The sequence below is a fragment of the Anabas testudineus genome, chromosome 21 (assembly GCF_900324465.2).
Source record: "Anabas testudineus chromosome 21, fAnaTes1.2, whole genome shotgun sequence".
Lineage (NCBI taxonomy): Eukaryota > Metazoa > Chordata > Actinopteri > Anabantiformes > Anabantidae > Anabas > Anabas testudineus.
The window spans coordinates 5,497,355-5,524,912 of NC_046629.1; the positions used below are offsets into that span (position 1 = coordinate 5,497,355).

The 27,558-nt window shown below is 38.0% G+C and overlaps 1 protein-coding gene across 1 annotated transcript; it reads right to left on the reverse strand.

Moving 5' to 3' along the window:
• Positions 1-192: 192 nt before the first annotated feature.
• On the reverse strand, positions 193-27,192 carry gdap2 (ganglioside induced differentiation associated protein 2). Its single transcript, XM_026376557.1, has 14 exons — positions 26,959-27,192; positions 25,558-25,783; positions 22,942-23,081; positions 22,411-22,564; positions 21,057-21,145; positions 20,685-20,761; positions 19,623-19,782; positions 17,519-17,669; positions 16,837-16,913; positions 15,480-15,556; positions 15,066-15,205; positions 8,514-8,568; positions 7,587-7,730; positions 193-4,336 (listed from the first exon to the last, which is right to left on the reverse strand). Exons 2-14 carry the CDS (start codon positions 25,737-25,739, stop codon positions 4,295-4,297), a joined length of 1,488 nt encoding a protein of 495 aa, XP_026232342.1. The 5' UTR covers positions 25,740-25,783; positions 26,959-27,192; the 3' UTR covers positions 193-4,294.
• Positions 27,193-27,558: the final 366 nt, after the last annotated feature.

Consider the following 27,558-nt stretch of genomic DNA (forward strand, 5'->3'; position numbering starts at 1 on the left):
AGGTGAAGCCGAACCTGAGGGGTACATTATGCAGAGTTGATAGGTAAGATTTTAACCTGTAAAGTAAGGGATTAATTTATTGACGTCAGTAAAAATAAAATATAAAAAATAAACCTCAGGTTCCAGGTCAATGTAAATAACACCTGTTCTCGATTTAAAGAGCCTGATATAAAGACAAAGCTTCTGCAGTGGCAAAGTGTACATACAAGCTTTATTGTCTTTGTATTAACCCTTAAATTAAAACCTTTTTGACCACAATTCTTTTCTAAAAGGACAATCGGAGCCTTTAATAATCAAATATAGAAACACTTTTACAAAATCATGTTACCCAAGTGTAAAGTAAAAAAAAAAGAAACCCAATAGAAGAGGAAGTGTCAACACTAATAATATCACTTCCTGTAAATTTCAGGCCCCAATAATTACTCTGAAATCATAAAAAAAGATAATATACATCTTCAGGAAGTCAACATTTGGCTCATTTATATATATATATATACACATCAACATAATCACAGTTTTAACAATACAGTTTGTTAAAGACTTCACTGATCTGAAGCCGGTTTTCTAGTCGTAGTGGAGACGACTGAAAGGTAAACAGGCAGCAACCAGATTTAAACACTCATTTTAACAGCTCGTCAGTTTTAAATCTTCATTATTGTAAAAGCATGAAGGACATTTTGTCCGTGGAGATGAGGAAAAAGAAAAACACTAGTTTGCAGTTTATTTTAACTTCACGTACTTTTAGAAAAATAAGATTTAAAACACTTGAAGCTGAATGAAGTTCTTCTACATGTGTTGCATTTTCTCAACAGAGTGATCGACTGTTGGATCTAAAAAAAACAAAACAAGTATGATCATCAAATCTTCTTTCTGGACGAACCTACGAATTCCAACAACAGGTAAATTACATCTTAAGAATCCTTAAAGTTCAAAATGTACGTTTTAGGATAGTGTCACGTGATTTTTCTGACTGTGCAGACATGCTTCTGTGCCAGGACTTCTGAATCACTGCTATCTAAGGACAAGAGCTTTAAACATAAAGAGCTGTGAGAGAGTCCAGCCAACAGAAGTGAAATTGTTTAAAGGTGTTCACATTCCTGCTGCACAAATGCAGCAGAACTTCACACAGGTGAAATCACCCCCAGCAGGGACGAATGTTAGCCAGATAATCTATATTGACTGTGATAGTGTTACCTCTTGAGGTCCAAGACAGACATCGTTTACTATGTAATGGCTCCTTGAAGATTTAGTCAATCACAGTAATGTTTCCAAAGTTTCATTCGGGACATTTGATTTGATTTGGAATTACCCTGATAAATTAACTCGACCTGTCTGTAGTTCAAGTAAGAGTAACAGCACTAAATACAAATAAGAGGGAATTACTGATTGAGAAACAAAATAGTGATTTTAACAGGCAGACAGGAACAAAGCATTTATGGTCCACTGGAAAAAGGGAAAACAAATCTGCTGTTTTTACTTCATTGTGCAAGAATGGCTGAAAAAAGAGGAAAAAACTAAACAAAACAGGCATCAACAGTTTAAGTTTGAAGAATTTCAGAGTCGACAGAGCAGCTGTACACTAGCCCTGATTTCACAAGACGTAATGTACAACTACTGTATTAATTAATCACTTTATTTAATCTACAAAGTTTCAAAAAACCAGTTTCCAGAGCCCCAAGTGACGCCTTAAATTAGTTTGTACCAAAGGTCCATAACAAAAGTACATTTAGAACAATTTAAAATGGAAAATTGTCACGTTTGAAAAACTGGAACCAGTGAATGTTTGACTCTAAAACGTGCTGCTGATTCATTTTCTGGTAAACTGATTGTTTCAGTGCTTCTTTAAACTATTTTAGTGACAAAGTTAAACTAAGGCAGCTTAATAAATAAAAGATTCTTTGTGAAAGTGACAATGTTTAGTTTTAATTGAAACTGTTGTAGAGCTATAACAGAGTAGAGCAGCTACCTCAAATCTATGAGTTAAATATGAAGCTAAGGCTTGTTTAGCTGTTTAGAAAGGACAGAATCTGCCTACCAACATCTTTAAAGATGTTTTTGTATGTCCACAGACCATATTCACATGGTGGTCGTTTTCCTCTGACATCGTATTTGGGGATTACGCTGCATTAGTCGTCTTCTAGGTAAATGTAGAGCATTTAAAAAACTTTACCACTTCACTGCTTTCTGAAAGACCATGAACTACAACTGGAGATCAGGTCATAGTTTAAGTTAAAGCAGCATATTTTATAATCCATTAACTAATGTGACTATTTGACAACAGCCAACGTTGACGTCAACCATGTTGAACCCACTCCCCAGCTAACTGCAGCAAGTCTTCTCTTCATCCAATCTCAGGAATGTGCTGGTTAAGTCGGTAACATGTTGGCTCCTACTATTATGTAACACTATCAAACGTTAGCTAGGAAGTTTGTTAATGGGTTACAAAACATGTTTTACCCAACACGTGGCCTGACGTCATCTTAGGCCTTCATCTTTCTGAAAACGATGAAACCTTTAATCAGATTCTCTACATTTAAAGGATTTACAACCTGGAGCACAACAATATGACGTTTTCCTTTTGATGAACGTTCTGCCCCAAGTGTGATGTCAGATGACAATACAGCCGATTGCTTCTGGATTTTATGCTACAGTGAGCTAAACAGTTCTAAGTCTCCATATTTAGTGGTAAGATATGAAGTGTTATTAACTCAAATTTTCAAACAGGTGTCACTACAAACATTGGAAACACTTTTTGGTTGTTGACAACTCCTCCTGTTCATACCACCTCCTACGTTTTCCTGAAATTAGGTCTCAGCCGTCTTCAAGGTTACATGTTTGTATTTTCAACAATCCCCATACAGACACTACAACCTACTCTGAATGTCCATCAGTCTTTCACATGGATTTTCTTATTTGTCTGTGCCTTGGACCGTAACATCTTACAGTATGAAAGAGTTCATTGTGCCTGTGCAAGATCTCCTCTTTTGTTTTGGTGTATTTGATGCAGTATTTTTAAAAACATTTCTTAACCAGTGGAGCAGTGTGACTGGTTGATGTGCTTTTAATCATCATTGGATCAATCATTAAATGGAGGTTTAAGGCACAGATGAATAAACTTATCCAGGTTGCAGACTGATGGACATTACAGGTTAGGGTAAAGGCATAATCACAGTTTGTGTCTTTACAGGAACTGTTGGAACTACAGTTAGTTATCGTTTAAGTTCTACATATTAAATTGATATTCTCCAAATTAACATGATTTTTAATTTTAATCCAATCTTATTTTAAATTATAATATATTCTATCACATGTATTATTTTTCCACTACAGCTCTGCTCAGAGAAACATTTTCTAACTCTGGCATTGGACGATACCTTCTTAATTCGATCAACTCACACTGTTGAATCTTCATATTTGGTTCAGATAAACTTATGAAACCATTTTTCCCACTAGCATCGTCTGAATTTTACTTGCATTAAAAACTAGAGGCTAGTGAGAACAGGAGGAACCATTAAACAGCAAGTGAAAACAGTTTCATGTGAGCACCTGACCATTGTTTTAAGACGTGAAGAAGTAAAAAGATAATGCTATGATGTAAAAGTAATGTTTGATGCTACCTACCTAGCTAGCTAACACAGGGTGACATTGGTTGGCTTGAAGCAGTCCCAGGTGTTAATTTTTCTCCTCTGTGTGACTTCAGGAGAACACATAAGTTGTTATTGCAACGTACCGGTTGGGAATTTCCAAAACGGAGTGAATTCTGCATTAGTCTTTAGATCATCCAGAGTTTCTGTAGTCCAGGATAGTACGGTAGAGACTGAAACTGTGAAATCCAGACAGATGTCATCTTCCAGCATTTGAAAAGTCTGACAATACTCTGAGACATGGGTGAGGACGTCTGATGTGACCACACACAATGGAAAAGGCTTTGAGCAACTGTTAGGCTTAACATGACACTTCATATTTAGGGATGTTTGAGGAAACTCCTATATGAGAACTCCCAGTGTAAGGCATAATCCAGAAACCATACCAGATCCACAAATAGGCTGTGGTGAGTGAAAACGACCTCTCACCAGGCCACATGCTGCTAAACGTTGGTTGTGACTGTTAATTTTGTCCTTTTCTTGGCGAGGACAGAACAAAAGGAGAGTTTCCCCAACTATGGTTCGGAGCCTTAAAAGGAGGGAAGGAGTTCAGACCACACGGGCAACATGGATGTCCATAAATGGCTTCCACGAGACGGACTATCACCACCTTGTTACCCTGGCAGAGGAGAGGTCTGACTGATTTCCTGTCACAGACCAGATGACTGGGAGGGATGGTAAGGTCCATTTACCTGAGATGGAGAAATAAAGTGAAGGTCAACACATATTGTACAATTAAATATAATATATAACATAATTAAATGTATTAAAATAAAAAGTAGGGTCATTGACAGCATGAGCACAGAAACCAACTGTTATACAACAATTCAAACCCATGATTCAAGGAGAAACAGGATTTACTTTCTGTAATCAGTCCACACTGGCCTTTAAGATATTCTTTTAAAAGATGCTTTTAATCTAAGTAAAGTTCTGTCTACAGACTTCGTCTGTGTAAAGATTTATTAACATGATTTTTAAAGACTTCAGCCTTTCAAATTAATTATTTATTTCTATGCTTCCACTGCAACTCAAAAGAGGGAATTTTATACTAAAATAAATGGAATACCTGTTTGATTTAAAAACATGAACTGTGTACAAGCTTTACACACGCATGTGAAGACTGTGGAATTAGATCCCCATTGCTTCTGAAAAGGATCGCTCCATGGCAAGAATAAACTGGAGAAATTAATAGAGCATGAAAAACCTCTGCCTGTGTTCACATGAATCTCTCCTTTAAGTTACTGCCAAGACAACAGTGTATGTCTTACATATGCTTACAATTAAAAAATTAGCAACAATGGGACAGGATCATGTCCTCTGAGGGATGTTTCATTGTGAAACACTGATGCAGGCAGCGTTTCTTTGACAGTAATTTGACTGCACTCTCCATGTTCTGGCTTGGATTAACAGTTATAATAGCGAATGTTCCCATGTGAGACTAAATGATGCAACTTATGGCAATGGTATAATTAATCTATTTCCTCATATTTTGGCAAACTCCAAGGAACACAGTAATTTGTCATACCAATGGACTAATGAAGTAATTAAGAGACCTGGATCACCATGAGAGGCCTTCAGGAAGGTGAACCCAACTGTAGTTTTATCTTTTCAACGCACTTTCCAGGAAAGTTACTCCTTAAGAAGATTGCAGTTCTTTTGGACGAATGATAAATTGTCCCTATTGTTGTGTTGTTTTTGGCCTCTAGCTTCTTCTTCTGTGGAATTGTGTGGCTCTTTATAGCTGCAAAATGTTTAGCAAGTCTTTGACTGTCTGCTGTTCAGTGCTCCACTGGTTGTATACAGTTTTTTTTGGAGCCGTTTCACTGCAAACAATACTATAAAACCAGTGAGGGAAGTTGCAGATCAGACAAAATGAGCTGAAACTCACTGTAAAGCTACATAACACATTGCTGTTATGAAAGGACTAATTATAACCACTTTAAGGTGATTAAAATCATCATTACACATAGCATTTCTAATGTGGTGTGGGTACTGTAAGTGTTTTGTCTACTAGGCTACATTTTAGTGAATAAAAAGAATAATTATTTCTTGGACTCCATCAGCAATGTACTGTAATACAATCCAGGAGGCTCAAGCTATTTCTGGGTAATATCACCTCTCTGGTGTGGATGTGAATGTTATTGTCCAGTTCATTGGCTGGCTGCAGCGCTAGAGAGGAGAAATGGGCCATACTATATTCTTACAGCCCACTGTTTTCACATACTGACAGTTAAATGTCCTGAAAAAGACTGAGGCTGAACCTAACATAATTTCCTGATGACTGAACATGGCTGAGAGAATAATTGTACCAGCATCAAGCATAATGTTTCAGAGACAGATTTTAAGCAGCATCTGAGTACAAAGGTCTCACACAATGATAGTTTACACTTGTTAATACAATAAAAAAAAAGTCCTGACATTTCTGGACATGGATTTGTATATAAGATATAAGTTATATATTTACCCCACCACTAATTATACTGTATACAGTGTGGTTAGTAAATACTAGGACTGTTTGGTTTTCGCTTTGAACTCCAGCTTGATTGGATTTGAACTGAAACAATGACTGTGGGGTTTAACTTGTGGGTGTTTGCATCTAAATCAGATGAGCTGTTTAAGAACTGCTTCTTATACTATAAGTCCTGTACTGTTCCACCCTTAAAGTTCAAAGTCTGCACTGAAATCAAATCTCTTGACGAGCTCAAAAACTACTTTGCCATCACTTTCTCACTACCCTGTATACAAGATCTCTATTACAGCTGCGTTCAAAATTATTCAGAGAGGTTTAGCTGTGATGCACATATATATGAAGGTCTTAAAGATGGCAAAGATAAAGGAGCTGTGAAAATGATTGCAATGGTGATGCATTGTTGCAAAAAGACTTCCAAGACACTTCGAAAACCAAGAAACACAGCTGGCAGCAAGTTTAAAACTCATGGTACATCTGCTAACTTTCCTTGACATGTGGTTCCAACATTGTAGTTTTCATTATTTGTGAACCTCCCTGACATCATGATTACTGAAGATACATCAAAGTCATTTCATGCAGCGCCGTATCAATCCAGATACAGAAGGTTACTGCTCAACTGGAGCAAATATCACTAAATCAGCATCCAAGATTCAACAAAGGAAAAATCATATATTTATACCTTTTTTCAGCCAACGGAAACAACAAACCACAACAAAGTCAAAATAAGAGTCTGATGACAACTAACATGATCACTGCATCTTTTTTTAGACATCTAAGGAGTGCATGTGAAAACCAGCCTGTCTGATGTCCTAATTTGACTCATTTCTTAACTGACTGGTATTCAGATCAGTGCCAGGCAAAAACAGCTGTCTGGTGGTTTAAATACTCCTCTAGTCCTTTTTCTTCACAAAGACTTGTTTACGTACAGGTGTCCAATTTTTCTAGCACTGCAGCCTTGTTCAATCAAAGCTATTGATATCTAAGTCTGTATGACTTTATCAGATCAGGTACCAAATTTCAAAGAGATCAACACAGAGCATCTTGGACGTCGTTGTGAATTTGTAGCTGATTGATCTGTGTTGTTTATCTAAATGTAAATATACAATAATCACTTCATTAACTGACTGCTGCAGTAATGACTTTCTCTGTCAAATGGAAATAAATGTGCAGACTTTGGTTTCTGCCCCTAAAAACAGCAGATGAATAGTGATCTGAATAAAACAAAAGGTGTAAACACATCAGAGTGTTAATGTTTGGCATGTGAGGACACAGGGAGATCAGTGGGAGGTTAGGTTTCCATTAAAACACAATATGCCAGAGAACAGATGCACAGCTATACAATATGTAACTCAAAACACAAGCTTGCGTAACTCGCTACCTGCAAATGCAGGATTAATCAGAAATAGCAAAAAGGAGCTGCACACGCCGACACTGTATTAATGTTCCAACAACATCTGTGTGATGCCACTTACCCGTGCGTCATACTCAAGGACAAATGGAGGGATGTCAATCTGCTCAGGTCTGATGCAGGTGAAAAGCTGCTGCAGGTTGTCCAGGTAGCGTACCTTGTCCTTTATCCCTGACACACTGAAGGTGGTGAAAAACCACGTCGAGGCCTGAGTCGAGTCGTGATAAATTAAAATGAAAGAGATGAATTTCATCAGTTTATGTTTATTAATTCATTCATTCATTTTGCCATAAGCACCAGAAAATAACTTTCTGCAAACAACCAATCTAGATTAAGTCTAATGAAACTTTAATAGGGCTCATTGAGAAGTTTGGGAATTAGAGTAAAAAATGTTGTAGTTCCTGTAAACATTAAAGACACAAAAGGCACTTAGAAAGTGCACGTTTCTGCCAATTCTCTCGATTTGTTATTTTAACTGCAATGGAAGTTTTGATTTTGCGTCTGGATCAGGATTTGAAACTAAACACAGTGCACTGATTCTTGATAACACCTCATCAAGGGAATATTAGGCCTTTGTCCAATATCAAAATTGTTCAAAATTTCTGTAGAGTCATGAATAATGATTGATAAGCTGTTTGAAATGTTGCATTAGCAGGCAAATTTTGCAGGGCTGATGATCAGATGCTGTTTCAGTTGCATGACATGTTTAAGAGTCACAGTAGATTATGTGAACACATAGGGATACAATTAGGAAAAAGCAAAAAGCAAGCCAGATGGAAAAGAAATAGATTAATGACAATGTTACGGTGATCAGAATATTTAGACAAAAGAGATGGAAAAAGAAACTGGAAATAGTGGTATATGTCTCGGGGAACTTGGTGGTCCTTGACAGAAATGTGCACACTAATCTGATCTTCTGGGCTTGGACATACAGTAAGTAAGCTCTGACACTGCACATATTCATTTACTACATGACAAGACATAATGTTACCTTAGAGCGAAATGTCGGATGTACAAAGTAGAAGGCCTTCAAATTTCTTTTAAACCTGCAAAAAGAAAAACAGCAGTGCTCAATAAGTAAAGTTATGACAATGGCAGAAACAGAAAACAGAAAAGAACAGAAGTTGTTACAGAGATACAGTGAGGGGGGATTAACCCTACGAAAGACGAAGACACGATGTGTGAAATCACTGAAGTTAACAGCTCCTGATTGTCTTTGTAAAGCAAATCATTAATAACATATGCACTGACAGGTGTGGATAATGTTTGCCTTATGTAACTTATTCTAATGCTCCTGTTGATAATTATTCAGGTATGTTCCTTCCAAACTAAACAAAAATAAGACAGAACCAACATTGAACTGATCCTAAACAGGTTCTCTACTAAACAAATCAGTGAGCGACACTGTTTCACTGTGTGGAGTTCATCTTTATTACATAAACATAGGTCTGATGTGGTTTATTTTCAGTAGATAGAAACTGCACATCCAACCCAAGTTGGGTACGTGGAGCACAAAATACACGACTAAGAAAAGAAAAAGAGATCGTTCACACACTGAAATAAGGAAGCTCCAAAAAGTTTTGACCAACATGGTTTTTGTCAGGCAAACATTTATGTGTATAAGACACAAGCTATATATAGACAGGGGATGACAACCCAACCTACAATTAAGAGATTTCATGGAACAAAGTGATAAAAGTAGGTCCAATAAATGTAAACAAGCTAACTAGCATGCAAGTTAAAATCCTACCATGTGAAGATCAAACCACATATGGTGCCTTATCCAGGCTTGAGCTAATTTAAAATGGACTGATGTGAAGTGGAAAACTTTTAAATACTTTCTGAGAGTCATGCATACTGCGTCCTCTGGGCTAAAGAACAGAGGAACCATCTGGATTGTTACCACTGCACAATTCAACGGACAACATCTGAGGCGTACGAGGGTGAATCAGTGCACACAACACAGGTACCTTACACATGTGTGAAGGCACCATTAATGCTGCTATTCAGCCAGAGTCTTTCCCAGGGAAGCCCTTTCTTATGCCAACAACATTACAATGATGCATGCATTACAACAGCATGGCTCTGTGCTAACTGAGTCTGAGTGCCTGTACTCCAGACCTGTCACCAACTGAAAACATTTGGCACATTATCATGTGAAAAATATGACTAAGGAGCTCCTGACATGTTGAGCAGCTGAAAACCCATGTTTTTCTAAAAAAAAAAAAAAAACAGCATCTGGTATGAACCATTTGATATATCATAGTGCTATTTTCAATCAGACCTGTGGATTAAATGATTTGTAAATCAGTGCATTCTGATTTTATATAACGGGCCAACTTGAAACAGGGTTGTAGCTTGTGTTCACATAATTGTTCGCCTGACTGTCTAATCATTGCGTCTTGGTCCAATCATTGCAATAAATCTACTTTCTAAATCCAGCTTTCAGCGTGCTGATGAGCCCTATTTTTGCTCTACTCCCTGTTTGAGTAGCACATTATGAAAACTACGTTGCCCAACTGATTTAGAAAATTATTGAACATTTCTTTAATCTAAAACTATTTATTTATGATGTGTTTTTCCATGACTTCAGTCGGAATGAACATGCTTTGGATTTGATGGACAAAGACATTTCTGGCTGGCCTCATTCACAAAGTACAGCAATTTGAAAAGTTGCCATGATTTAGACACACACAGAATCACAGATGTGTTATCTATTTGGGGAAGCATAAAGCAGACCCTCATTTTTATGGAAATGTCTTGTTCTATTCGACAGATAACAGCTTACAGAGGACATATTTACAGCACAATGGTAGAAAATCAAGTAGGGTTAGGGTTAGGGTTTGAACCCTGACGCAAGTGAACATTAACGGGCTGGCTGTCCAAGTGCCCTTAGTCAACCAATTCAATTCAACAACTCTTTTTTTTTATTGCTTTTAATCAAACCTCAACAATTATTTTTTTTTTTTTGTTTTAACCCATTTCACTGTACCCACACTCCAATCCCTGTACAGTGCTGTGATTTATCTCCCAGTACATGACAGCTGGATAATGGCCGTGTGCTTTGGGATGACAACATCTTTGTGTGCAGTTGTATCCAGGCAAATATTTCAAACCTCAAAGACTATATCATCATCTTTTAATCCTGTGCCACCACAAAGTTGTGACTGTCAACATCTCTCAGACACTTTAGTTCTTGACAAGAACTTGTAATAGTACTAAAAGAAGAATTTAAATGGCCTTTCCACCTCCAGGTTGTCAATAGTAAATTCTCTGCTAATGTTTTTTGATATTGTTTATAGGATAACACTGTACTTTGGCAGCTGCAGTAACTATGCCACTCTAATTAGAACTAATCAGACATCAGAACCACATAAACTCAAGTCCTAAACTTGTCTCCAAGGGTGAGTAGTCCCTTGTCTCCCCGATCCTTCAGATCAGGTTCACTATCAGACAAAGCTCTTATTACTACAACAATATGTAGCTCAGTGCAGTCGATCATTGTCACACACCTTACTATCACTCATGAAAAGGACTCCAAGACGTCTGAAACTCCTTCATTTGTGGCAGCAACTCTGTCCCAACACAGCAGGGAGCCATCCACCACTGTCTGGCAGAGTATCATGAACTCAGAACTGGAGGTACTGACCCTGATCCCAGCCACTTCACCCTTGGCTGCAAACCGCTCCAATGTGTGTGCAGGAGGTCACGTTCCAATGAAGCAAGAAACCCACATTAATTGGCAAAAAGCACAGATGCAATCCTGAGGTTCACAAACCAGAATAAACCAGTTAAGCCTGTGAATACTTTGCCTCTTTGTATGAAGATGGGATGCACCATCATTTTCTGCCCCTTGGGAGTCACTGTCCCTGATTTCCATGCAACTCTCACACCACAGCAGCTCTAAAAGATTTAAAGGCTTTGACACAAACAAACCTGGGGTAACAGTGTGTAAACACACACACACACACACACACACACTATCAGCAGTTACTTTTTCACATTTCAGTAAGCTGGCTGTTCATTTCATGTTGTACACTGACAGTATACTGCCACATATGCAGCTTTGCATTGTCTGGCTCAGTTAAGCTGCATCTGTTGCTGCAATACAAAATATTTGGCCACAACAGGAAGGAACCTGATCTTTTATTTGACAAACCAGCTGAGAGGAGAATCAGGAGTACTAAACTATCTTGTGAGACTTCTGCTCTGGTTTAGTGTCAGACCCTGGGGAGACAAAAACAATAACCAAACTCACAAGCAGCTGTCTCCTGAAAAAAAGCAATCAACATCTCCCCACTTAGCCAGACAGCTTTGGAAACTTTTTTGTGTCCATGATTGACTTTAGTCTGCTAGTTAGGTTTTCTGGAGCCAAAATGCATCTGCAGCCAATCAATAGCTGGATGGGTTGAATGTGCTGGACATGCCAGGCTAGGTTTAGTAGACTGTGGCCTCACCAGGCCAAAAAAAGAGTAACTGCTTGCGAAGTGAAACTGTAAGGGGAAAACAAGCTTCACAAGCACTTACACATCCTGACAAGAGAGTGTGGACGTCTATGTAAGCCTCAAATAACATTTCCAGATAGAAGTTGTGCTTATATCAAATGTGATACCCAAACAAGATCTGAAAAACAAAATATCTGTGATGCTTTGTTGGCAGAGTAGAATAAGAACAGCAAGAACAAAAGGGGGCGATTCCCATTAACCTTAATATATTTAACCATCCACTAAGAAAATGTTATAGCAGCCTCTTATATGAAATTATTCTTCAAAAACACTAAATACAGCTGCTTGATATCTTCCAGCCCTAATTGCAGTCTAAACCCGTCTTCTCCTAATAAGGTTTAATGAGCCAAAGCGACAACTTTGCAGAGACTTTAAATAACCTTGACATTTTAAGGTAATTAGCATTTCACCCTGAGCTGAGCACTTTCTGTGATGAATCAGCAGAGTGGACTAAAACAGTCACAGTACGCATTTGTGACAGAATGGGGTTTTCCTGTTCTGATGAAAGAGGAAGCTGAGTGAAGTCGGCTTCATTCATATACAAGTTGACTGTTTGCATAGGATGTCCTTTTTGTGTTTAATACCTTTATTCATCACTGACTTAATCTGTTCATGTAAAAGGAAACAAACATCAGGGATGTTTTTATGTTTTAAACACAGCCCTTAAGGGAAATAACTACTAAATGCTTCTTTAGGTCTGGACTAAAATGTTCAGGCACATAAAGCGTTAAAAAAGGTGTGGTGAAACCAACTGAATGACCAGTCTCTGGAAATGGTGAAGAGGAGAATATGGGGATAGAAAGGTGCATAATGACTGCATGGAGTTTCCCACTCACACGGGAAGTTTGTTTGGTTGGTTGGTTGTGGTTACTAGAAACTAGAAAGAGGCAATGACTAGAAAACTTTAATGAACCCACTGACTTCCAGATTCAATGCTTTTCCTCAATAAGAATCATACTTTTTCAACTACATGTAAACTATAAAATGCCACAAAAGCAATTAAGAGGGTACATGAATGTAACTAATTGAGTTTATAAATTGAAGTGAAATTTGAATTAAAAAAATGTTTCTCCCCTGTTAAAGAGTACTGTACAATAAAGGTAACTGCACCACATGCTTCAATAAAACTACAATATCCCTACAGTCAATTAAACACTAATGTATAATTATGTTTTTACCATGTGTTTTCCACAACCAACTTTCATATAGCCAAAGTTTAGGTGATAAATGAGCAACAGTTTGACCAGATAATCTAAAGCACTTATTTACTGTTAATTTGTTTTAAAACAAATCCAAATTGTTGGTAATGTCATTTCTGCACAGGTGAAAAAACTGTAGGTCAAAGTCTGACTTGTTTTCTCTTCCAAAAACCCACAGCTGGGGATCTGATTGTCTGACTGCTTGTGTTTCTTATTCTGTCAGAGATCTTCCAAAACTAAAGATGCCATTTTTCATGACTGTTGAATCAAAGTGATGTCTCAAGCATGATTTAAACCACATTTTTCTACAAACCCACTTTAAAAAAGTTAAGTCCTTGACTAAACTTTAAACACTACATGGCTGCACAGAGCACAAAAAACTATCTATGAAGGTTGTAGAGCGCAAGAATCACTTTAGGTAATACAGAACTGTGATGTAAGGTCAAGCTGTAAACAACTCTGGTTTTCATTTGGAGGATGTGGCTCCTATCTAGCATGATGAAAATATTCATCTATGGCAAACCTCACAGCAAGAGTGCAAACAAACAGATGCAACGTGAGACTGCTATCCCAAACACTACATGTTTATATTATTTGATGTGATAATGCTGTGTGTGTGTGTGTGTGTGTGTGTGTGTGTGTGTGTGTGTGGTGACAGACATCTTCCAGCACATTCTAAAAAATGACATCTTTGAAGTTTTACTACAGAGCCACTGATGCTGATCCTGGTGAGTGGTCTAGTATTTCAGTAGTGTCTATGTTTACAAACCTTCTTCGCTTAGAGATGAGATGAACCACTTAAGGTGCACAATTTCACTTAATTGCTTATAAAACAGCATAATATGCATAATATATAATTCAAAGTGATTTAGAGCTAGTTCAGAACAAAGATCTGCTTTCAAAACGTTCAACCCTATGATTAAGGCAGGGTCACAGCCAACACATCACCCGGAGAATTTAATCCAAGCTTGGGTTTCCTGTTCCAAATATGGCCGCCAGATTTCCACAGCCCACAATGAAACAAAAGCGTTTCACGGCTCGTTTTGCTTCTCCAAAAGTCTAATCGCTGCAACCTTGGCGGGGTCATACTGTAGCATGAACAATACATCTGGACTTCAATGCACTTGCAGAAGTCAACATAGTCAGAGGGTGACCGAATGAGCGCCAAACGAAGGCCAAGTCAAGGTCAAATACAGCCTCACCGAAGATGTGTGGTTATTATTATCATATCCAGCTTTACATTCTGACATTGAGGAGGCAAGAGAGAGTTTGCATCTTACACTTTCAGATTGTATTTGTTCTTGCATCTGGCAAAACTCAATGTTCTTATTATAAATCCAGACACAAAAATATCAGGGAGCTGTCAAAACCTGTCAGACGTTATAATACATTATACGTTTCTTAAGAAAAAGCTTCAGGCTCAAAGTATGATATCTAATTATGGCTATTAATGAACAAGGACTTGGCTGAGCAGCATAGTTAGCCAGATTATATTCTGATACCAGGAACATACTATGTTCTGTGCTTCTGCAAGCAGAGAACATTAAAGTTGCTGCCTTCAGTTGTGTTCAATGTTAAAACAGCTCCAGTTTTCTTTTCAGCCTTTGTGTGGGGGAGAGGGATGAGACCAAACTGAGAGAAGGAAGAATAAACCAGCTCATAACTAATCTAGTTTAATACATTTCACATGAGGAGTTTTCAACCTTCAACAACTAGAAAATGCTAAAATATTAAGACCAAAAGCTGCCCGGTGTAATACAACATATCCCAGTATATACACATTTGACACCTCACCAGAGGAAGTGATTGAAAAAGCTAAATGCAAAATGTCAGACTGACTTGATGTCGACGATGTCGTAGAGGTTCTTGAGGAAGTTGGAGTCTAGGTGGTTGTGTTCGCCAGTCAGTGTGTGGAAGTAAACCATCACATATTCCTTCACTGTGATATGATCCATCACGTGGATAAAGTACAACAGTGCCTGAAAAACAAAACAAACAACAACAAAAATCACTGACAGTAAATTACAGTCCTGGAGTCTTCACTACTTTCATTTATTCTTGTAGAGTTTCGCACTTTAATTTGAAATTCAGTTCACTTTCATTGGGTTTAATAGCAGGTTCAGTCACACTGGTAAATGTACAACAGGTTTACACGGCTGCATGCGTGTGTGTAACAGCTATTGAATAATAACTAATGTATTATTTTATTGCATTAAATTTGTCTTATAACAAGCAATGATTTCATTTTTTTACCTTTTCAATGTCAATAAGTGTCACTGGGATGTTTCTCCCCACCACAACCATCACTGTCCTGCCACACATATCCACACCTGGAGACACGAACACAGACAGATGAAGTTTGAGTGCAGATCAAGCTGTGAAACTGAAAATCACTTATGTGCTGCTTCCTTTTGCAAATAAAACTCTGCCCCAACAAAAGAATTGGCTTCACTTTGAAACAGCACTGAGAAGTGTCCGGCTTTAAGGCAGCTTAGCCCCGTCTACTGTGAATCAAATCACATTCTTGATTTTGTGTTGTTTTCTGTGGTGCATGACAAGTTTTTTCAGAGGTTTGTGTTTTGTTTAAAGTTAAAACCATTTTAATTTATGTTCTGTGTCCTCGCTCTGTAAGCAAGTTACTGTTTTTATGATGAATTCCTGTAGCACCAAAGAAAGAAACACTAATTCTTTGCATCTTGTCAATATATTCAGTCATCATATATTACATCTTAATACATTATCTCACTTACTCAGGTCTTTGTTTTGAATCTGCACCTTTGAACCTCAGTTGTATGTATTTGTCTTGGTGCATTTTGCCTAACATAATGCCAGTTTTAATGTCTAAATTAGTTATTAGTCATTAATCATTACAACTATTTAATATAGTGGAAAATGAGAGATAAACATAACCTTTAAATTCTTGCACAACACAACACTTAACATAGTTTGACCAAAAATGTAAATCATTATACATAAAAATAGAAAACTGTTCTCTGCAGTGTAACTTTCTGAAATAAATATTCATATTTTCCTACTGTTTGCATGATGATACGTTTGTTAATTAGCACAGCTAAGGCTTTTAGTTGTGATCATCATGAGACAATTAAATAAAAAAGAAAGAAGCAAATTAGTTATACAAAGACAGTCACAGAAGTTCTCCAGTATCATCAAATCTGAGGTCAGTAGCTTGTGGGCAAATTGGTCCGTAATAAGATAAGATAAGATAAGAAAACCTTTATTAGTCCCACAATGGGGAAATTGCATACCATACTACTGAACTCAAAGCGAATCAGAGAACAGTGCAGTATAACGAGACTGCCTCTTACTGGAGATGAGCATCAACTGCACGTTGCTGAATTTCACTTTGTGGCCTTTTTTTTTATCCTGTGAACAAAGACTGTGAAACGGATTGACTGTTCCTACATGTAACCAGCGCTGTGTTCAATGAAGTGGAAGGAAAATTCCCCCACACCAAGGAAAACCCAACACACGCAAACACACACAGACAGCCGCGCTAACAATATAGTTTAGTAAATGCCGCCTTTTGTTTCTCTGTTTCATTTTACATTTACATTACAACAATGACAGAGTCTCACAGTTTCTCACATACCAGTTTGATACAGAGCTTTTAGCGCAGCGATGTCTGATAGATCCTCTGCTCTTGCTCGACACAGCCATCGATTGTAACTGCAAAAGAGAAACATAAACACAGAAATTGTTTTAATTTATGAGCAAGAGAGCTATAAATTAACTCTACAGTGGTTCGTAGGAATACATAGTAATTTATTCAGTGCTTTTGAAGATCACAAGGCTGAGACTACAAATCTAATCCATACCATACATTCAAATCTAGAAATTAAAGTCCAGCTAAAGATTGCTATTGAGCATTTCCCACTGCCCATGTTGGTGTTACCAGAGATGTCTTTTAGCTTCCTTTCTGTTTTCTAGTGTTTTTAGCTCTTTCATTTGTTCTTCAGGGTCTTTTGTAAAGTGCATCACATTAAGTTTCTTCTGTCTGTACAACCAACTACTGAATCATTTCAACTATAATGTTACTTTAACTCCACCACATTTAATTTTTACTTACTCTGACTATAAGATATTCCCCAATATGCTGTTGGATAGATCTTTCAATTAGATCAGTGATGGAAGGTACAATTTCTACTTTCTGTTATAATTCAGAGGTAAATATTTACTAGGTACAGCAATATCTAAAGTGATGAAATTATAAAAATGAGCCATCCTGCATAAAGAGTTCTTTTACTTTTGATACTTAAAGTATTTGTACTTACTTTCTCTGGTGCTGTTTCTGCATGGCCGCCTCTGACATCTGGCCTTGTAGAATCAGTTTCCGCTGTTTGTCCACGTCACCCTCCATTCGGGCGAAGGCGTGATTCCCCACCTGACCCAGATCGGACTCCAGACTCTCTTCTTCAGAATCATCTACACAAAACAAACATAATAAAACAGATAATTGGTTATATTAGTTTTCTTTACTAGCTTTAATTAATGCTTTGTTGTATTGCACATAGTACAAATACTTCAGCATGTTCAGCTTTGCTGTCGACTGGAACACATCAGTGCTTGTGCTTACTTGCTCATGTTTATTCTTTTCCACAGAACATAATTTATCTCTTTATCCAGCTCAGCGTCAAGTCTGTCTCTTTGTTCATTTCTCTACAACCACATGTAGTGTTGTATGCATGTCCACGCATTTTATCTACGTCCAAATTGGGCATGTGTGTCTGTCAGCGTGTATACATCAGCCTGTTGTTATTGGGTTTCACTTGAAGGCGGCCTGCTTGCTTTGGATCAACTCCTCAAAGCCACATCTCAGCTCTTTGAAGCATCTCGCCAGCTGACATCAAACTGGAGGTCAACACAGAAACCACAAACACTTGCTAACACATGGGCTGCTGTTACTGTCACACTGTTACTCCTTCAGCTAAAGCTAACACTCAGCTAAATGTGGCAAAACTACAGTACATAAAGAGTCTTGGTAGTGCTGGGCCACAGATTCTAGATTCTGGTCTTTAGTCTCTTGAACTTTACTCAAGTTCTTTTTAGATGTTTTAGCTTTTAAGATGCTGACTGTGACACGGTAGCATCCATGCTTTTGGGAAATATTTCATATACAATCTGATTCAGAGGAATTGAAGAAATAAAGTGATGACGAGGGCTCAAATGTGGACTGAGCTCAGTGTCCTAAATATGGTCAGTCCAGGTTTACAGGAGCATAAATGAATAGAAGAATGAATAGTCATTTATTAATTCTTCTATTCAGTCCTTATACCAAGTAGTCTGAAAACAGGACAGTCTGGCAAGTTGGCATATAAATATAATAAAATAAAGCAAAAGTGTAGAAATACTAAAATATAATTAAAAAGGGAAAACACTTTAGTAGGCTGCAGCCAAGTGTTTTTAAAATGGTGCCATCTTTATTGTTGAACTCCCAGACTGAGTCAGCGAGTCCTTCTCCAACTCTGAGAGGACAGTTTTCACTGAAACTATACATTGTTTAAATACGCTGAACAACAGATAAGGCAGGTTTCATTACACATTTTACAACAACACAGGAAGATCCATTCACAACTGTTCATTTACCAGGCTAAAGTCCTATATTCACTCAATGCATGACATCATTCAAGGCTCCAGAGTAAAATTAATCATAGTAATAATCAGATCATGCCCTCCGTATGCAAGTCCTCTATTGGTGAAGAGATGTGTTTAAGTTTGTGAAAGTACCACCAAAGGTTCAAGCAGCCAGATGTTCCACTGACCCAGTCACAAAATACTCTGCTACACCGCTCCTTCCTGTCCTCTGAATGACTCACTGATTGGCTCACAAGCTGACTGAGCTTGAACATCCAAATTTAAAATTAAAAATGTAATCCTTACCAGACCTTCACCTGACTGAGTGTGACACTGGATGGGTGACTGACTCACCACATGGCCGATTTGACTGACTAGCAGATTCAGACTGAAGTCTGCTTTAAGTTAAAAAACAGAGACACAGTCAGTAGGAGAAGCTTTACTCTATGAACTCTGTAATGAAAACTGAAATCTGAGGTAAAAATCGAACTACAGGAAAAAAATCTAATAAATGGCTGCATTTTCCTTTATGACGTAAATGAAGGGGAATAAAATATTAAATTGAGCCTGTGTGTGTTTATTTTGCTGATCTTTACAGTCATGCGGGCACATCAGTTGATGTTGGATCTGTTATTTCTTTAGTCTGAGTTCAAAATATGAATCACTTGAAAAAACGTGACGCCAAGTCTAACAAATAGATTGTTGAAATAAAAGTCAAGCACAACGTGTGTCCTTTCTAACACCGGGAAATGTTTCATCACATTATACAATAAAAGAAATAAGACTTGTGTGGAAGTTGTGTACCTTCCAGGCTGCCTGGTTTCTCAGCGATGCGGATCTGCCTCTCTGGAACGACGGGTTCACCTTCAGAGTTGCCGATGTCAGCGGGGATGAGAGGCAGACAGGCCTTCTCCTCTTCGTGTGAGCGAGGGTAGTACAGAGGCAGTAACTTCTTGAATAACAGCTGGAAGAACACACAAACATGACGTTTACTCATTTGCATGCTCAAAAACGTACAAGTGTCAAAAAGCATGATAATGTTTAATTCTGTCTGCAAAGTGAACGTTGGCCACTTCCAGCGTCTTCTACAGTATCTGTGATCCGGATTCTCTACAGATGTCTATGTGTAGATCAGACGTTTGTGAACACACAGACTTTCTGCTATTCCAGAAATCCAAACTAGATGCTAGGTTCGTGCATCTATGTGCCGTTTATTTCATTCTGTTTTGTTTTTTTTGCACCTATTCGTGTTGTGTAGTCAAATACAGTACAAGCCACTTTGCTCAGGTGGCTGGGTTTCAGGAGGTACAGCGGCGGTGGGGAACTCTGGCCCTTCTTGTCCACAAGCACCATCATTGGTGTATGAATAGGTAGGTAGAAGTGAGACTAGGAGATACAACACTGTAAAGTGTTCTAGGGGCAGATAAGGTAGAAAAGCAGTAGATAAGTGCAGACCATGTGTGCAAAGGGAAGTATAAACTGGCCTTCAGCAGGGTTTGGATTTCTCTCTAAGGATTTATTGTTGATTACACTTCACACAACTACGTATTTCTGTCACTTTCTATTTGTACACATCTGATGATGCAGCCCGGGAAAATATGTCCTCCAGAAGATTCAAAGGCCAGGCTGTTCAAATATTAATATGAGCTCATCCGTCAACTTGGAAAGTCAGAGCTTTCCATGTTTGCCCTCAAATAGCCAACTATCTAGTAATTAAAGAGGTAAACACTTTTTAAAAGCAATTTTTTCTTCCTGGTAATATGAGGAAGCTAAAAGGTTTGCTTGTTTTCTTTATTTAATACAAGATTTATCTAAAAACAAACATTCCCTTAATATGATTTTGTGTAACTACTAAGTCATACAAACCTCCTCAGTGTTTGACACTGCAAACACCACCGTCTCAATGCTGTTTCCATGATGCTCCAAGAACCTTCGCACTGTTCCTATGAACACACAAACACGCCCTGTTACCTTAAAGACATGCCATACACTTAACAATTAAAGGAATCCATCATTTTGACTGATAGCTACACTTAAAAAATGTCAAAGAAGTTGTGCAATTTGAGCTAACCCAACATGAGACACCTCAGAGGATTTCTCCGAATAGCTTCAATGCCAGCCACACATAAAGGATCACAGTGTGTGTTAGAATTAAATACAGACGTTTATACATCAGTGACTTACTGATAAACATGTCTTTCTTAATGACAACTGTGTGAGCTTGTGTGTGTGTCTTACTGAAAGCAATGTGGGTTGCGTCTTCCAGTGGGTAACCTCTTTTGGTCGTGCTTACCACACAGAAGCCAACAGATGCCATCGACTGCTCTCTGTGCCGACAAGACAGATACACACACAAAGCACTTTTATTATTTAAAAAAAACAATTTGATCGTTGTAGAATATGAAATATAATATATGTAATATCATTTTGTTAGTTTGTATTCAGCAAAACCGAATCCCGAAGAAAACTGTCCTGTCAAGTGAATTTGAGATATGTAAACACCAATATGCCAAGTTTTGAATGTGCAAATCTATTTTTTCCTACAGTAGATTCACTTCTGAATGACTACCATATTTTCCGTGCTATAAGGCGTCACTGAATGGTCTACTTTCGAACTTTTTTCACATATAAAGTCGATTTTTCTGGGAAGGATGATGAGGCCGTATGATAAATTGGACACAGATTGTGTCTAATGCCTCCACTTCTGTTTAGGATGCATGTATCTAAACAGAAGCCTCTTCTCTTGTACCACCTATCTTGTCTGTTCAAAATACAGCTGAATCTGGCCCTGGCTCATTTGAAGAACAAAGGAAACTCATTTGATGTACACACTTTGAACATTAGGTGCTATGAGAGAAACGATACTATACTAGTGCACGAGGTTTCAGATCCCACAGATATAGCATTTCCCCATATGGTGTTATGATATGTTTATTCCTGCTGTCTTTCAAATATGTTTTTGAGAATAATAGGAGGGTTAGGGTCATTATCCAGGCTTCAGGTCATATCTCAGCTTGATTACTGCAGTGTCTTAGTGATGGGGTTACCAGCTGCACCATCAAATCCTTCCAGCACATCTCATTTTTGAACAGCCAACAAGGACACGTTACACCACTCTTCAGATCTCTGCACTGGCTTTGTGTAGCTGCTGCATCAGGTTCAAAGCCCTGACCGTTGCCTCCAAAGAGGTCAACTCAACAGCACCAGCTTACCTGAACTCCCTCATCCAGGTCTACCATCCCTCTTACTCACTGCACTCTGCAAGTGAACAACGTCTTGCGGTCCTCTGACCCCACCTCAAATGATCCCAGGCAAAACTTTGCAGCTCTGTGGTTGCACGATGGTGGAACAACCTACCACCTCTGCACACTCAGCTGCCTCACTCTCATTTTTCAAATACCTGTACTTTCTGAAAACAGAAGTCTTTACAACCTTTTACTGAGGTTAAAACCTTAACAAAAACAAAATAAACATTCATATTTTGCACTTATACCCCATGAAACTGAAACTACTTTGCTTTGTACCTCACTTGTAATTCGCTTTGGAAAAAAGCTTGTATAATAACTAAATGTAAATGTGATCTGCTTCTTACGTTGCCAGCTGCATGATGTTCCTGTAGCAGCTGTATAGTGAGCTCTCAGCCGCTGTCCTGTATTTGGCTTTGTACTTTGGTCCCACCGTGTGGATGATGAACCTTGCTGCCAGGTTAAAACCTTTGGTGAGCTTTGCCTCTCCTGTTCGACATCCTGCACACACACACAAAAAAAAGGAAAACTGGTGGTTATGACTGTAATTCTCTACATTTGTGTCATATGCAACTGCAACAACAAAATCCAGACCTTATTTCCACACCTGCAGCCACCACCTCATGATTTTTAGATGTATTGAGACGTAGTGAAATATCTATTACAGATGTGTTCGGATTAAGTTGGAAGAAATCTAATTTTTCTCTGATGTTCTGATTTCCTTATGAGAGCAGCTGTGGATTCTTTCTAAAAGGTGATTTATTGTACATCAGAGTGTTGTTGCAGCCATTTTATTGTTCGCCTTAGCTCAGCATCTGGGTTTTTAGTAGGAGCCAGAGCTCATCTTCCACACCACAGTTCTTTTCCTTTAGCTCTACCTTTCAGTTTGAGCAGCTCCTCTCGTAGCTCAGGTCCTGCAAGCTGATGGATGCTGTCAGACACTGGGTTCTTGTCGTTTAGTGACTCATTGCTTGTGTTTACGATGGCAGTGCAGTTGAGTAGGGCAATGTCCCCATTGCTATTGTGCAAAGAAAAAAAAGACAATATTAGAATATCATATATTCTTGCAAGACAGAAAATAGACCAAAAAAGTATTTTCTTGTCATACCAGTTTTGTAAGGGTCTATTCATTGTGAGAAACTGTGATCACGCACGCTACACACACATGCAAATATATCTAAACTTTGAACATGCAGCATTTAGCCAAAGTAAAACACTCATTTTATTGCCTCAGTAAAGTAATTTCTTGTGTAATTTCTCTAAACTCTGGTGTCCTTTATGGTGATGAAGTACTACTGGAGCATGTATTGAAAGTCACTTTATCACAAGACACATTCAGCCTTTTCTTTGTTTTTTTATGTCTCTTTGCTTGAAACACGGTGATGAGTCACGATCCAAAGTCACGCAGCTGATTAAAAAAAGACTTAGAGAGAGAGAAACAAAAGTGTAAGCAGCCACAGCCTCTCACATCCTGTTTTACTGTCTAATCCTCCACTGAATGTATTTTATAAGATTATAAGAAGAACTATAAGAAGTTGTAAACAAGCAGGATATTACAGATGCTGGGTTACGCCAATATAAATACTTCACTCCCATTTTTAATAGAACCATATTCTTTGCACGCGGCTTGTGTTCGAATTACAATGAAGATCACGGTAATGGTGGCATCCTTTGTAATGAATGGTTAGTGCCACACTTCTGTCAAACCCCTTGAATCAAAGCTAAAAGCCTCGACTTCACTCACACCTGTAGTGTTTCATTTTAATTCAGTGTGGTGGTGTACAGAGACCAATGCCCAACAAGAATTAACGCAATGCAAATGTTTGTCTCCTCTAACCAGTGATGTTGCAGTTTATACACTTTTAGCCTATATTATTTTCAGGCATTATTGCCCCATTTCAGTTATTGTAAAACTACAGATGAAGCATCAATATTAAACACTTCTGTTATTATTGCCAGTAAAAAACAATCTTGAGTGTATTTAACCGATTTCATCAGCCAGTTAAACAGTGTAGTGATCTGCCACAGACTTCAGTGTAGATTCATTTCATTTTGTATTTTAATAATATAAGTCTACTCATCACCTTTTTATTTAAAATCTGACTTATTTTAGTCAAATGATACTATTGTACTGTAACGATATAAAAATCGAATTGTTGCACAAGTTAGAAAATACTGTAAGATCACATCTTAATGCATTTGATATCATCCTGTAAAGATGATGAGGACTGGCTACTCGTCCCATTTGAGTAAATGCATGTCATGCCCGTATTGGATTCCATGACACCATCTGCTCCTAACTGTGTGTGTGTGGTTCTCAACCTCTGCGTCAGCATCACTGCCTCAGCTGCAACACAATTCTGATGAGCAGTAAAATAATTACCAGAAAAAAGAGAGAACATTACTCAGTTTTTCTTTGGTTTGACTGTTTTACTTTTTTGCTTGAGAAATAGCAAATAGTTTTGTCTCTATTCAACAATCTAACAAGCTAGGCTCCTATCCACCCTTTAAAAAGGCGTCACATGTAGATTTATTGTCGTTTTAGGCAGTCACAAGCTGATTCTCCCCCTGCTCTGGGTCAATTCTTCCTGGTCATGTTAGTGCAGCAGGAATGTGCGTGCTCCTGATGACTGAGCAGAGAAGGGCTGCTACAACAAGACTCTTACACAAAAACTGCTGCCAAAACGGGCACTGGATGGTCATGTGCTCCTCACAAAGAGGATTTATGAGGTGATGTGAACTGGTTTGGAGGAATGTTTGGAGAGACATGTAAAAAAACCAAAAAAGAAAAAACCTTTTCACAACCATTTCTGTGTGTATGTTACTCTTGCAAAGTTTTTTTCAGGTAAATTATGTAATTTTTACAATATTTCTAGTCACAGAGAAGTTTCTAGTCAGAGAAATTCTAACTCTCACTTTGATCCAAGTTGCATAAGTGAATTCCACTCTGGGATCAGGATTCATGGTGCTAAAGTGCTAAAACTGCTGGAAAGTGCAACAGACACAAAAACAAATAATGTAGTATAGGAGTTCAGGTGGTGTGCGCATGGGCCGCTCTGACAAATGTCTCTTCAACAGTGGAACCACAAGATTTAAACTACATACGGCACAGAGTTTTCAAAAATGAAAAAACAAGATCAGTTCCTTTTCAGACCAAACTACTACCTGTGCACAACCCTGGACTGAGTAAGTAAAGAAACCCTCTAATCTTTTAGTTATTGTTACACATTAAAAGCAACTAATAGTGTGTTATTGAGTCAGTGTCACACAATCATTGATTTTCCTGTGAGATTGAACAAATACACACAACACTGTTCGCTGTTCTCAGTGATTGGCCACTTTACTTATAAGAAGTGTGATGAGTGAAAATCAATTTCTGGGCTGAACTGTTTCTGATTACATCAATGAAAGGCTAAGTTATGTAGTAAGTCCAACATTTGGAGAAAGGAAAGTTTCACCCAACAGCACAACGTGAAGAAATACAAATGACTCACAAGAGGATGATCTTGCGGTTGATGTCTGGTCTGAAGGGGAAGGGCGAAGGGAACGCCTGTTGGTTGAGCAGACTGTCCCTCTGATCCTGCGGTGTCACTTCACTATCCTCGCCCAGCTGCTGCTGCCATGTAGGGAGAGTCTGGATGTCTATAAACTGGGAGCGAGCGCCCAGAGGATCCATCCCCTCAGACGCTGTGGCTGGTACTGAATCTCCAGACAGCTGCACTGCAAGCAGGAAAAAAACATACAGTAGCATTAGATACGAAGTCAAGTTAGTTTTAGTATAAAAATAATCTAAAACATGCCACAAACAGGTTTAGCATCAGCCTTCCAGGAGGTTCCTGCTTCATACACAGAAAACCCCTAATTAAGTCATCAACAAGAGATCAACTAGATTATTAATTAATCTTTCCTCTGTTTAGTTTCTCAGGTAGGAAATATGTCCAGTAAAATGTCCTAGAGGCCAAGGTGACATCTTGAAAATCATAGACGTATCCAGACATCTGACCAAAACACAGTGGTACAGTTTGATTGTGATGATTAAAAGCAGCAAATCTTCACATTTAGACAAGAGTCTAAAAACAGAAAATAGTAAAAAAAAAAAAAAAAAAATGCAAATATTTAAGGACTGAAATGATTTATCCATTATTTAAAAAGAAAAACCTAAGTTTGCTGATGAATTAAAACAATGATGGAGAAAATGTTAAAGACCATTGCTGGTTTTCATAACATCTGGATCGACAGGACAGGAGATGTCAGATAGAAAGTTACTGTTGGTGATTTAACGAGGTGAACTAGAGAAATTTAGTCACTAATGACCAATTTAAAATCAACATATTTCCAGAAATGTGCTATTAGCTCCCCTGACAATAAGTGATCTAGTGACACACTTTGAGCTCTCCTGTTTTCAAGGAGTTGTTGTAAGAAGCTGTAATTTGACCTTTTTCTCTTCCTTTCCTTTCTATACCACACAACTTCATGATCTTCCTACTGGATTGCACAGAACACTAAAACTTGTTTTTGTACTGTTACAGATGCTGAAACATTTTATGAACTCCAATTCTGTTGTGTACAGGAAAACAAGGAAGCAAACAAAGCTAATTTATCTCTGCTTTATGTTAAATACGTGGATACTTTTCTGTTTTTGTGGTTTACTGGTTGCTAAATGAAAACCACCACCAAGGAATCACTTAGATGAAGTCTGAGGAACAGCTGCAGAGCATTAAATTAACCAAAACACAGGACGATAGTCAGCGTGCTACTGTCAAAAAATGATTCCCACCTCATACCTGACTTTCTCTAATTCCCTGAACATATTTAAAATAACTCCAAAGAGTAATATTTCCTTTATAAATCGATGAAGTCTGTCTACTTGAACCACAAATTCAGCAGTTACCTACCTACTAATTAGCCAGTTGTGTTTCCTCCGGGCAGAGGTGATGATCACGCCAAAAAAAAGGCATAAAAACAACTAATAAATCTTGACACGGCAATTTAGAGACTCAAGATGTGCCGTCGTCCTCCGGAGTTCTCATACTAACAAGTAAAATAACCGCAAAACTGTCAAAAATCAAGTTTAAAAGTGCTGATTAACCGGGTTTGTAGCCAACATGCTAGCTTCTCACCGTGACAACGTCAAAGCTGCTAAAGGAGAGGCAGCTACATCCGGTTATGAATTTCAAAATACAATTCAAGCAAGCGGCTCAAAATCTATTTTTGCTTTTTTTTATAGTGTTTTTTATTTATTCTACAATGATTTATAAGGATGCTTTAAAATTCCATTATGCTATTACAGTTTTAAGTGAAGACTACTACATGTGTTTTTGTCTCTTTTGTGAAGCTTTTTGTAACATATGTATTTATTTTTTTTTATTAGACTGCATGTGTTTGGAAAAATCTAATACGTACTGGTCCAGGATGCCCATGTTAAACATCCAAGTTAAATATATTCCAAGTGAACTCTTGGTTTTGCCTCTTTATGAATCTGTCCCAACGACAAA